Here is a 12561-nt window from a genome sequence, read left to right on the forward strand (position 1 = left end):
GAAAGTGATGTCACAACACAGCGATGTCAATCGTGCAAGTGCGCTACATACGTTGACTTTCCGGCTGGGAGCGCAGTAACCCACGAGGAGAAGGGCAGACGGCATTTGGTTTGAAATTTCAGCTCTTTCCACGGCACGTGGCGATGCAGTACAGTAAAAGCTCGATGATACGAATCTCACGGGGTCACGAAAAATATTCGTATTAGCCGAAATTCGTATCATCGAAACACAATTAAAACTACTGTCTAATCTCGATAATTCGAACTCGAAGGGGCCCTAAAATTTGTTCGAATCAAAAGGACGTATTTTTGAAGTATTCGTGCACCATAGCACGATGCACGAACGGTGCGAGTCGTGAAATATCGCGGCGCGCAAGCGCATAGCAAGCGCGGGCCACGAAACTGCCCACGCCGGCTAACGGTCGCTTCCCGATAACGACAGAAAACGAAGCTTCAGGGAGCGAGCGGGCGGCGCCGGCACACGGGTGCACGCGGAGACCGTCGAAGGTGAGGGAGGAGGGCGGCAGGGAAGCGGATTTGGGCGCGTCAACTCCGGTGGCTCCCCTCGCCCTCCCTCTCAACTCCCTTGTAGCTCTCTCACCTTCGACTCCGTGTGCACATCTCCGTGCGTGCCCGCCGCCGTGCTGGCGCTAGCTTATTTTAGCCGCCCCCTGAAGTTTCGTTTTCTGCCGTTATCGGGAAGCGAGCGTTTGCGGGCGTGGCAGTTTCGTTGGTTCGACTGTGCCTCCGCCGCTGCTTCCCTCTGCGCTGCTGCCGCAGCGTGCAAGGTCAACATGTGACTAGAAAATAGAGGAGAAGGGTTCACTGCCATTTTATCCGCGTGGCTGAGACGTCGGCACTAGTGTGTGCTAGAATACGGTTGTCTAGAACACTCTAGTCGGCACATACACGCTTGTTCCGGCGCGATGCAGAAACGGCGACCTTGCAATTTGAGAGAGGGGGAAATTTCCGCTGCGGTAGTCTTTTTTTTTTTCCCCCGTTCCTTCGCGCGCGGCATTGAGGGGTCTCCTGAGCTTTTGCTCTATGGCGGTGTCGGAGCAATGCCGGTCGGAGGCGCCGCCGCGTTATTTGGCGCGCTGCTAAGAGCATTGTCGGTACGCGGTATGTTCGGAGTAAGCGTGTTCGAATTAACGAGATTCGACTGTAGCTAAATGAAAGAGTCAGAGGTGAACTCACTCAGGCACATGTACGTAAAAAGCATTTATTTCTTGAAGCGCCATCGCTTCAAACTCTTCGCGCCCAGTCGCGGAGTCCTCGCTGTCCGGCGCCACGCCTCCGCACCAAAAGAGAAGAGAAAGTGCGTGACTGCGCGCTGTTCTCTTTCGCGGCCGTCGGTGGGGCGGCGTTTATTCGTATCAACCGACGCAGGCTGAAAATCGATTCGTAACAACCGTTCTCTAGCACGTTGCAAAGTAATGGGGCTCGGCCGGGACTACAGAAAAATTCGTATCATCCGGAATATCGTATTAGCCGTGATCGTATCATCGAGCTTTTACTGTACTTAGCAGACATGATCGTTAGCGGACAATATATGCACTGCACTTGTCAGCTCAAAATAGCCAGACCTGGTGAGGGTCCCTTTAAGGCAGGGAAATTTTTTTGCCATCTCCTTTAGAGGGATAGACATGTAGTGTTTTAGTGAGCTACTAGAAACTTGCAGCAAAATTTCTGTATTTCTGCAATTTCTACGTTGTAGTTAACACCACAGGTACCATTGCACATACACAGCTCAGAGACTGCAATGCTGGAATTGATTCCTCAGTTTTAGATGCTGAAATCGCTTGAGATAAGCATCTTGGCAACTATAATCGCCAGAGATGTGTTTACTAATCGTAGCATTTTGCTTTAGGCTTGGTTAGGACAGTTGTTGACCCACACTTAAAAAAAAAAAAAGTTAAGTATTGATGTCTGTACCTTTTTAACGTTTTCACATTTTGTGTCTTGGTGCAGACTGGAGCCAGGTAGCTCTGCTGGAAGCATGGGTCCAAGACCCAGTTGGATGTTGCCTGGCTGCAGGGGTACAGCCGACGACGTCAGCAGTGCACGCGTCTGAGCGCAGTAATGATCCTGTGGTGACGGAAGAGTACCAGTCGGGGTCTCTCAACTCATCGTCACCTTCGACACCTAGCGGGCCACAAGGCCGATCGCCTGCTAGGTTGCCTGTGCGTTTCAAACTATGATGGATGAAGGAACTTGAGAGACTTAATTGGGGGGTGTTGCTGTGAAAGAGGACCAACAGTTACTGAAAGCAATGATGCAACCATAAGCAAATTTAAAAGCGTTTTAGTTGCACAGGGATATAAACATGTTTATTCATAGCATATAGAACTGTTTAATAGCCATACCGCAAAGTTGGAAGAAGGCTCCCCTCCCCCCATTTATTTTCACAGCCTTAGTCATGGGAGGGGAACAAAGCTATCTTGTGAATAAAGGAATAAATCCACCTGTTATATCATCCAATTTTTTTTTTTTTTTTGAATGGGATGAGTTGGGAATGCAAGCTACATGTTTATTGCATGCTTTGAAAGTGTTATGTTATTCATGCTTTTATTTTTTTTCTTGTATTTAGTATGCTTCAGGCATTTAATTTAGCAGTATGCTTTTTTTTTCTCTGTGTGTGGCAGTGCAACATCTGCTCAGAAGTGGTGCATGAGCCAGATCCTGTGGTTGTTCCTTGTCAGCATGAGTTCTGCGTCTCCTGTTGGCGCAGGTAACAACCACTCCTCTCTTTTTATTTTGTTTCTAACTTGAGCAAGCTGAGATGCTGTAGAGCACATTTGCTTGGCAGTACCACTTGGGATGCTGTGATTTGATGGTTGGTGGAAGGTCATTGAAATAAAAAGCAGCAGACAAACAATATGCTGTCTCATCCCTATCGCTATCTCTATCCCTATCTATTTTTTTTGTTGTATTGCTTGTAACACCTCACTCTGGTTGGCTTGCAGTGCAGCCTGACCTAGGTATGTCATCCTGCAGCCTGACATACCTAGGAAATGTTTAATGGGGAGAAATACTTTGGATAAAACTGCGTCCAGCTCAGTGCAGGGAAAGTACAGTTTGTCGTATTGGCAGTGACTGTAAGCATTGACTGTAAGCATTACAAGCTTGTCTTATAATTGGCTAAATGTCAAGAAACAGAAAGATACTCAGTGGCAGCAGGCAGCCTGATGTTGGACACTTGCCTACCAATTTGATATAGATAGGGCCATGTCAACAATGTTAATCTATCTTCGTGTTTGCTGGTGACATGATGTCACATTCCAGCTCTTGGTGTATTTGGTTGTTTATTCACTGCTACACTTGTAGCCCTTTCTGATTTGTCATTTGTCATGTAGCTACAATGTTCACTAAGACCCGTAAATAATGGCCATGCGTGAGCTGTGGTGTTCTGTCTAACAGTGACTGTCTGTATCACTTGTGGTCCTTCTAAGTGCTCTCCTTTTGTTTTGTGCACACTAGTTTACACTGCACATAGCTTGCTTTCCCCAAGTTCTTCATGCCTTTTCTAAGCCTGTTTACCATCACTGCCGCCCTACAGCATAGCTTGCTACAACACTCCACTGCCAGCTTTTTCATCGATGGGCTTTGTAATGGCATCTTGTTGATTACATTGCAGTGAACAAAGTTTCATATGCAGGTTCATATTTCATTTTGACATGATTTACTTTAACTGCAAATGAATCGTGAATTAAATGGGAGATGTTGAATTTGAAAGTGGCAAAGTGGCTGCGTTGTGTAGCACTGCTGAGTACTGGAGTTTAAAATTTCACCAGGCCTGTAAGGCTGATTAGTTGTGCTCAAGTACGGTTTCTGTTTCCTGCCCTCTTGTGTAGCTACCTCACAATCAAGATTCAGGAGGGGGACGTGCATAGCATTGTGTGCCCAGCTGTTGGCTGTACTCAACTTGTTCCTGTGGACATCATTGAGCACATTGTCAGCGCTGACATGGTGCGCCGATATTTGCAGTTTGACATTGAGGTGAGTTCATGAAAAAGTGAAGAACTTGCTGCTGCTATTATCCTATACATGGGTATTGTATTAAAGCTGATTTCAATACTTTCATAATATTACTGGCATGGGTTGTAGGGAATGATGGGATGGCAACTGGTTGTGTGTCTCATCACCCCTAAATTTATAAAGGGCGAGTGTCGATTGTGGAGGAGATTTGTTGCCCAGCTCAGCCAGTGACAAGTGGATATCACCTCGCCTCTCTCGTCTCATGACCTGAGCAATGCAAGAAATTTAGTGGCGGCGATGCAGCATGACAATGATCAGCAATGAAGATGACACTACAGATTACTCCCCCTCCGCAGAAGCAATGTCTAAATGAAGATTATGTAGCATGTATGAAGCTGCGTAGATGTGGGATAAAATGGTCAATGGACATTCTATGTCATGATTGGAATTAACACCAATCTGGTCTATAAAATGTATTACTTAGGTTCATTGACCTAGCTCTCATCTAACATGCATGCTTGTGAAACCAGCATGCTTGGGATGAAGACATTATGTTACTTCTCTGCCATCATGACAGGCCTTTGTCGAGAGCAACCCAAACTTCAAGTGGTGTCCATGGGCTGGTTGTGGGAGGGCAGTGCACCTGCCAGAATCTGTGGACCCACCACCATTGCGCCTTCCCAAGTCTGCTCCTCGAGAGCCCATGTCACACTCTGTGGATTGCGGAAATCGGCACTACTTTTGCTGGTAAGATCTCTAAGTGCTTGCTTTTATTTGTTTATTTGCCATTCTTCGTGCGTGGTTTGATTCTATTCAAGCTGGGTTCAGCCATAATGATAATAGACCAATCTTGCAACGGCTTTCACTGTGCCACAGTTTTTACAAAGGATGCTGGTAAGGGTTGTCCTTTGTGCATCAAAGGCGACTATGGTTGCAAGCACATTTATTTACGTTTCGTTTTAAATCATAACGAATGGGCTGAATTTCTGTGATAAGGGCAGGAAGGTGCAGCTAAAAATTCTACAAGAAGGAGCACGGTTGATTTCCATAATCCTCTGAAACAATCCACAACGCAGTTACCGTATTTACACAATTGTAAATTGACTCAAATGTAAGTCAACCCCTCCCCCCATATAGCATGTCAGGAGAGAGAGAAAGTTTTATCGAGCAAGGGAAGTGTTCTTCGCCCTTGGTGGGCTTACCTCATTCCAGGAAACCGTGGGCCCAGGCCATCTCGGTGAAGAAAAAAAAAAAAAAAGAAATAGATTAAATAGAAGGGCATACACGTGCGCGCATTCCACAATGAAAATTTATTAGTCCCTGGACTACTTGTCCTCCCTTGTACCATTGTCCTCACTAGTGCTGTTGTCATGATCACTGCCGTAGTCCCACCGCACGTTGTCGTCCAGAAAAATTCAGCGCTTCACAAATGACCGCAACACGACATCGCGTGGAACGGCCGCCCATGCCGAGAGCAGCCAACTGCACACAGCCGTTAGGGAGGCTCTTTTTAAACTCCCGGTTGGCGTACGCTCACAGCCTTCTGCTGCCAGCCATTTGTTGGCTGGCAGCTGTAGTAGTTGAACAAGTAGGAAAGCTGGGCAGTTAGGGTAATGATTTATAATAACTGTTTCCCTACCATGGGGGAAATAGGTGTTTTTTGTAGATTATGCCAGATTTTTTGTTCTGAAATAACTACTGCACTCAATATTTTATGTAATACATAAACAAAAAGCAGAATGACTGCACTTTTCATGAATAAAGGTTTTATTAACGAGATGTATGCAATAAAAAAAGATATAAATTGCCAAAATCAAGATTGTGGGATAAAATTGAATTAAGTTTGTAAAGACACGCTTGTATCTACTACGAAAAAAAAAATGTAACGAAAAAAAAATGTAAAATGTAAAAATGTAAAAAAATCTGCAGAGTACCATCAACCTCTCTATATGGTTTTCATAGATTATGAAAAAGCATTTGATTCAGTAGAGATACCAGCAGTCATAGAGGCATTACGCAACCAAGGAGTACAGGAAGCATACGTGAATATATTGGCAAATATCTGCAAGGATTGCACAGCAACCTTGGTTCTCCACAAGAAAAGTAGAAAGTTACCTATCAAGAAAGGGGTCAGGCAGGGAGACACAATCTCTTCAATGCTATTCACTGCATGTTTAGAAGAAGTATTCAAGCTCTTAGACTGGGAAGGCTTAGGAGTGAGAATCAACAGCAAATATCTCAGCAACCTTGTGTTTGCAGATAACATTGTCCTATTCAGCAACAATGGGGACGAATTACAGCAAATGATTGAGGACTTTAACCGAGAAAGTGTAAGAGTGGGGTTAAAGATTAATATTCAGAAGACAAAGATAATGTTGAATAGCCTGGCAGGGGAACAAGAATTCAGGCTCGCCAGTCAGCCTCTAGAGTCTGTAAAGGAGTATGTTTATCTAGGTCAATTACTCACAGGGGACCTTGTTCACAAGAAAGAAATTTATAGAAGAATAAAATTGGGCTGGAGTGCATACGGCAGGCATTACCAAATCCTGACTGGGAGATTACCAGTGTTGTTGAAAAGAAAAGTATACAATCATTGCATTCTACCGGTGCTAACATATGTGGCAGAAACGTGGAGGTTAACTAAGAAGCTCGAGAACAAGTTAAGGACCGTACAAAGAGCGATGGAACAAAAAATGTTAGGCCAAACGTTAAGAGACAGGAAGAGAGCGGTGTGGATCAGAGAACAAACGGAGATAGCCGATATTCTAGTTGACATTAAGCGGAAAAAGTGGAGCTGGGCAGGCCATGTAATGTGTAGGATGGATAACCGGTGGACCATTAGGGTTACAGAATGGATACCAAGAGAAGGGAAGCGCAGTCGAGGACGGCAGAAAACTATGTGAAGTGATGAAGTTAGGAAATTCGCAGGCGCAAGTTGGAAGCAGCTAGCACAAGACAGGGGTAATTGGAGATCGCAGGGAGAGGCCTTCGTCCTGCAGTGGACATAAATATAGGCTGCTGCTGATGATGATGACTATAGTTGGGTGTGCTGGGCTGCGGCCGCCTATGTTCCGGGCTGGTTTGTGTCATCGTCGCTCTCAGAGTCAAAGTCCGACGAAGAAGCAGCATCCTCAGACTCGCTGCTGCTCGATCCATCGATAAAATCAGCTGCAGATGCAGCGGAATCACAAGATCTACGATCTTTCAAAGCGTACGTGCCGCTCTCGGAGGCAGTCATTTTTGCTTTCCACTTTGATGATCGCGAAACTTCCGAGCGCATGAAAAAAATTACCGCCTCACGGGAAAAAATGGAACTGCTTAGAAAACTAAAATATAGTTTTCCTTCGCATCTGATGGCGGAGTGTGTCCGTGAGCAGTGCAGAAGGTCTCGAAAGCGGTGTTTTAAACCATCGATAGCGGGCTAACGATGCCCAGTGGGCGTGGTACGGAAGGAGTTTAGCAATGCAGATTACATTTTGATTTTACAGTTCCTGCTCCAAGCATGACTCTGTTACAGTTGATCCTGGATATATTAAACTTGGATATATCAAATTATTGTCTATGTCGAACAGTTGTAAGGTCCCCTTGAATATTTCACTCATATGTATAGTGATGTACTAAACATATATCAAACTCATGTTCACCTCCACATTTGGTATATCTAACGCTGCGCCGCACCAAGCCTCTGCAAGTGTGCTTCTCCTAATGGAGATGTGATCACTTCTTGCCTCGTCGGAAATATCTAATGCCGATGAATTTGAAATGGCACTGGTTTGGCATATGCTGTCAAACGAGAGACTGAATCTGAAGGGCAGTAGGTGCCATGGCGGAAAAATGAGCAGGGTGCTCTCAATTTAGCTCACTGTATGCATGGATATCTCCTGCAAACTGTGGCCGTTCTTTATTGTCAAGAGCAGATCGCCACTCTGCTTCAAGAATGCGAATAGCCTCCCAGTCCGATATGTGTTCCACAAAGCGTGGATGACAATTGATCTTTTCACTGAGTGGCGCCGGTCATGGGATGCCCAACTTGAGATGCTGCACTGCCGAGTTTGTCTTCTTGTAGACAAGGGCTTTCTGCAAACGACATTTTAGCTTTCTCCGCGTGGCCAAAATGAATCTGAGCCCAACCCTAACGTGGATGGATCTTCACACTACAGTTTGAATTTAACAAAACCACTGCATGCCAGATCTGCACTTCGCGGAAAGACTGATAGCAGCAGCAGCGTGTAAGACTCAACGCTGTACGATTCGCGGGTCTGCGGTGAACGCATTTCATTTGGGCTGTCATGGTTACACATGAGTGAGAATAGATTCGGATGTTCAGCATGCTGAAAGCCACTTTCGAAACTAACAGCGTGTGTAGTGTCAGCAGTCACCGACACAGAGGCCGGAGGGGAACGACCGACAACGACGGGATGCAAGGCGGAGCGCTGAGCAGCACACAAGAAGAGACTTGCAGACATTTTTAGAGGGAGGTAGAGAAGCAAGGATGACTGGTTCTGAAACCAGACGCAACAGTCCATCTGGCTCGTTGCCCACGTATGATCATTGGTCATTTAAACGGCGTGTTATTGGTATTGTTATGGACACGTGGCCGAGCACTTTCACGAGCGATCCACAGTACAAGTGCGCTGATGGCAACACCCCGTGTATCCATACAGCCTAGCTTGCTTCCACGATGCATCCATTTCTACCTTATCTTGAATAAAAACATGCAACAAGTGCATTGAAGCGCACGAGGTGTACCACAGTGGTGCAACTTGGCGAAGTGGGCTTTTAGGTTTAGTGTTTCTATCAGTATATCAAAGACCATTTCACGGATTGAGCGACTTGGAACGTTCGTGTGCAAAAAAAAAAAAAGCTTTTGTGCATTCAGCATGACCTTAGAGAAGCAAATTGGTAATTCCCACTTTTCTCGAGCTCGGAAAACTCGGAGCACGGAGTCGTGCGGAGGTAGGTCTCGGGTAAGCTTCAGATAGGCATATTTTATATTTTGAATTATCAATATACAGTGTAGACCGCTTGTAACATAAGTCGTGGGAGTCGCGAATATCCGCACTATAAGCGGTATCGCACTATAACCAAAACAAATATTTTATTCCTATAATGGACACTCCAGGTGCATTTCTGCCGTCGCTGTCACCGTGCTCTAGGTTCCCTATTCACTTACTAAATAAATTAACAAGCACGGTGTCACGCGCGCACTAGCAAACATGAACACATCTCGCTCGTTGACCACGGAAACGAACTGTCAAAACGCTCGAGTGACGAAGTGCGGCGAGCGAATTGACCTTCGTGCTATCATGCCTCTCGCTTCAGCGCGACCTATAAGCGGCGAAAACACGGCGCGCGGCACACTTTCCTCATCGTAGATTGCTTTCAACATAGGGCCAAGGTGATCGTATCGGCAAAATGGATCATCGCAGATTACGTCCTGCTTCAGTCCACTGAAACCGTTCCACATTGCTTTGCTGGCGAAAATCCTCTCCTTCTGTTTGCGCCAGTCCTGAACGCAATTTTCGGATTCTCCGAACGCCCGTGATGCGGCCCGATTCCCATCCGTCTCCGCACACATGATCACCTTCCTTTTAAATGCGGCATCATGATTAACTCGGTACTTCATGCTGATAGAGCAGACGCAGAGAACGTAAAGACAGACGGTAGACTAATGCCTAAGCACGTGTACTGCAGCACATGGAGGAAGTTACGGTAGCTAGGCTCGAGAGTAGCTAGGCTCGATGCGTGTGCAAGGTGGCCATTTTGAAATGCCGACGGCTATATGGTAACGCAGATTTAGGGTCGTACTCGATTCTGACGTGCACGCAATTTTTGGACCTGTTTTATCGGAAAAAAAGTGCGCGTTAGATTAGAGTAAATACTGTATTTGTGGCTTGAGGGGAGCGTTTGCCGTCTAGGTTGACTGCCGAACTTCCAGGTAGCCACACTGTAACCGGTATTTCGCGTTCCGCAACTTCACTATAAGCGATACGCGTATCCATCGAGAGCTATGGGAAAATTAACGGGAGTCTGAAAAGACCGTATTATATCCGGTCCTGCACTATAAGTGGTTACGTTATAAGTGGTCTATACTGTATAGAACTATTTCATGATCCCCTTTGAGTTCGATATATATGGGATCGACTGTATAATGTGCTTTGACACCACAGCTCTGTCGCTGATGGCTTCTGCCTTCTGATGAAAGTTTGAACTCTCCATTTAATGTTTGTCTGCTTATGGCTTTTTATTTTACTTGTGCCATGTACCTTTACATCATTTGCAGGGAATGCTTGGGCCCTGCACATGCACCTTGTTGCTGTGAAAAGTGGAAGGAGTGGCAAAAGAAAGTGGCGGAGGCTAAACCTGAGGAATGTGCGTGGCAATATCATCTCTTCAATATTCTTTATTGTATACGGGTCGTTTAATTGATTTGTATGTTGTTTCCCACATTTTTTTCCGTTTAATTAAAGAGTCCTTTTCTTTCTTTTTTTTCCTTGTGGTCATAGCTAAAAAAAATATATGCAGTTTTACCTGAAAGCGAAGCATTGAAAGCGATATCAAGGTTTAGTATTGCACTGAAGGAGTCCGAGAATGCTGGCATGACAAGCAGCACCACCAGCGGTGGTGCAGACGCTGCAACATGCTGGTGTGTGAGATGAGACCAAATGAAAATCTTTCCCGTTTGTCAGGGTCCAGAAAAAGAATTAAATAGATTTAGCTTAACGTTTACTGTCCATTCTGCTCATGCCAATATATGCACCACGATGTTGTATGCATACGGGTGCTCAGCAGGAATGCTAATGTGAGCCAGGAGAAACCAGAATGCTGCCCTGGCTCCAGCAGAGCAGATTGAGGGGAGCATCACTGTGCATCCACTGGGCTTCGTGGCTGTTGCAGCCAAATGCATGTCTCTGGAGGCCTTTAAGCTCTCCACAGGTAGGCTACGCGTGTGGATCGCAACCGTCAGCATGCCACTAGCACTGCTGACGCCTTTCATGTGCCTCGAGTGTCCCTGTAATTGCTATCGCAATTAGACAAAAACAAAGTGGTTTCTTGGAGTGTCGAGGATCTCTGTGTGCTCACAATTGCACTTTGTTATGCTATTGACCTGTGACCTGAGCACACTTTTTTCGTGACAGTAAAGAGTGCCTGCAGTCGTACTGAGGAAGCTGCCAATTGCCTCTGGATGGTCACAAATTCAAAGCCATGCCCCTGCTGTAAGTCTCCCATTCAAAAGAACGAAGGATGCAACCACATTAAGTGCTACAAGGTTGGTATGACACATCTCTCTGTGCACATGTTTTGCTGCCAAACTGTGCATCTGCTGTGCAAGGAGTTATTTTAATATGGGTGCCATCAAAAACTGTCTTTCTCTTGGTGTGTGCATGCTGTCCGGACAGCATTGGAAAAATGCTCTTTGAAGACCGTACATGAATGATGCGGGCCAGTCTGCTTCCTCTTCTCTTCTTTTATTCCTCTGACTCCTCCCCTGTGCAGGGCGGTTGAGGTGTTCTCGCAGCGAGCGACAGTTGCGGTGCTGCACTTCTCTCTTTAATTTCATCCCTTTAAAGGTGTCATACTACTTCTACTACTACTGAGGGATGCGGAGTTCTTTTCTTGATTTCCGCTGGCGTGGTTTTAGGCAGTGTGGCGGTACAAAGGCAGTACAAAGGCAGTACCAAGGCAGTACTGCAAATAGTGTAAATTCTGCTGAATGAATCAGCAGTGTGTTTTGGCGTTTTTTCTGCATCTTGTTTAGTTCGACCCACTGGATAACTTGATCAATTTTGTCGGTCCCCTCGGAGTCAGATTAACAGAAGTCGACTGTATTGACGTTTTAAAAGTATTTTTTCCTATGGTATGTATTTTTTTATTTTATTTTAAGTCTTTATGCAAGCCCATCGGTATTCGTGAATAAACAATACATGTCCACCTACGGAAAATAATTTTTTGTCACTTTATGGTCAGGCTAAAAAAATTGCTTTACATTTCTTTTTTTTTTTTAAATAGGTCACTGTGAAGATTTTAAATCTGAAATTAAGCAAATCGACCCTGGGGTGATTTTCGCATTTGTTGAAAAAAAATTTGCCCTCAAAAGGTTGAAGCTGAACCAAGGTATTGCAAAACAGGGGAAAATAGCAACAAGTATTGCATTTTCTCAGTATCACGATGCTCATGCATAAGCATTGCCAGACCAGCTAGCATATTAATCAAATTCTCCCTATTGTGGGTTTACTTACTGTGCAGGTTGCTTCAGTCTTCATTTTTTTTTCCATTTGCTAGTAATCAACAAAGTCACATTATCAGTATCTTTCAGCCCTTAATCGATTCCAATGTTTAAGGCAGGTTCTTGCGAGCCTTCAATGCATTAAAGACAGCCATATTTCCTTTACAAGATTTGTTTTTCATACTATTGCATCTCTAAATTAATGGCTCATGAAGTCGAATGTGCATGTGCTTTCAGTGAGAACTAGAAAGTCAGTTGAATACAGATTTTACAGAGTATTCCACGTTGATTGAGCCTTATGATGTACTAACTTGATAAGCACAAAATTTGGCTACAAATGGCACAATATTAATTATA

At 45.0% G+C, this 12561-nt stretch overlaps 1 protein-coding gene across 1 annotated transcript in view; it reads left to right on the forward strand.

The window, feature by feature from the left end:
* Nucleotides 1–12561, forward strand: part of LOC119442397 (ankyrin repeat and IBR domain-containing protein 1) — a 79758-nt gene that overhangs the window by 27776 nt on the left and 39421 nt on the right. Inside the window, exons 7-12 of the mRNA XM_049662113.1 lie at nt 1971–2182; nt 2645–2730; nt 3854–3998; nt 4555–4724; nt 10261–10349; nt 11117–11247. Of these exons, the coding sequence (XP_049518070.1) occupies nt 1971–2182; nt 2645–2730; nt 3854–3998; nt 4555–4724; nt 10261–10349; nt 11117–11247 (833 nt within the window). The remainder of the gene's footprint in view (nt 1–1970; nt 2183–2644; nt 2731–3853; nt 3999–4554; nt 4725–10260; nt 10350–11116; nt 11248–12561) is intronic.

This window comes from Dermacentor silvarum, chromosome 2 (genome assembly GCF_013339745.2).
Source record: "Dermacentor silvarum isolate Dsil-2018 chromosome 2, BIME_Dsil_1.4, whole genome shotgun sequence".
NCBI lineage: Eukaryota > Metazoa > Arthropoda > Arachnida > Ixodida > Ixodidae > Dermacentor > Dermacentor silvarum.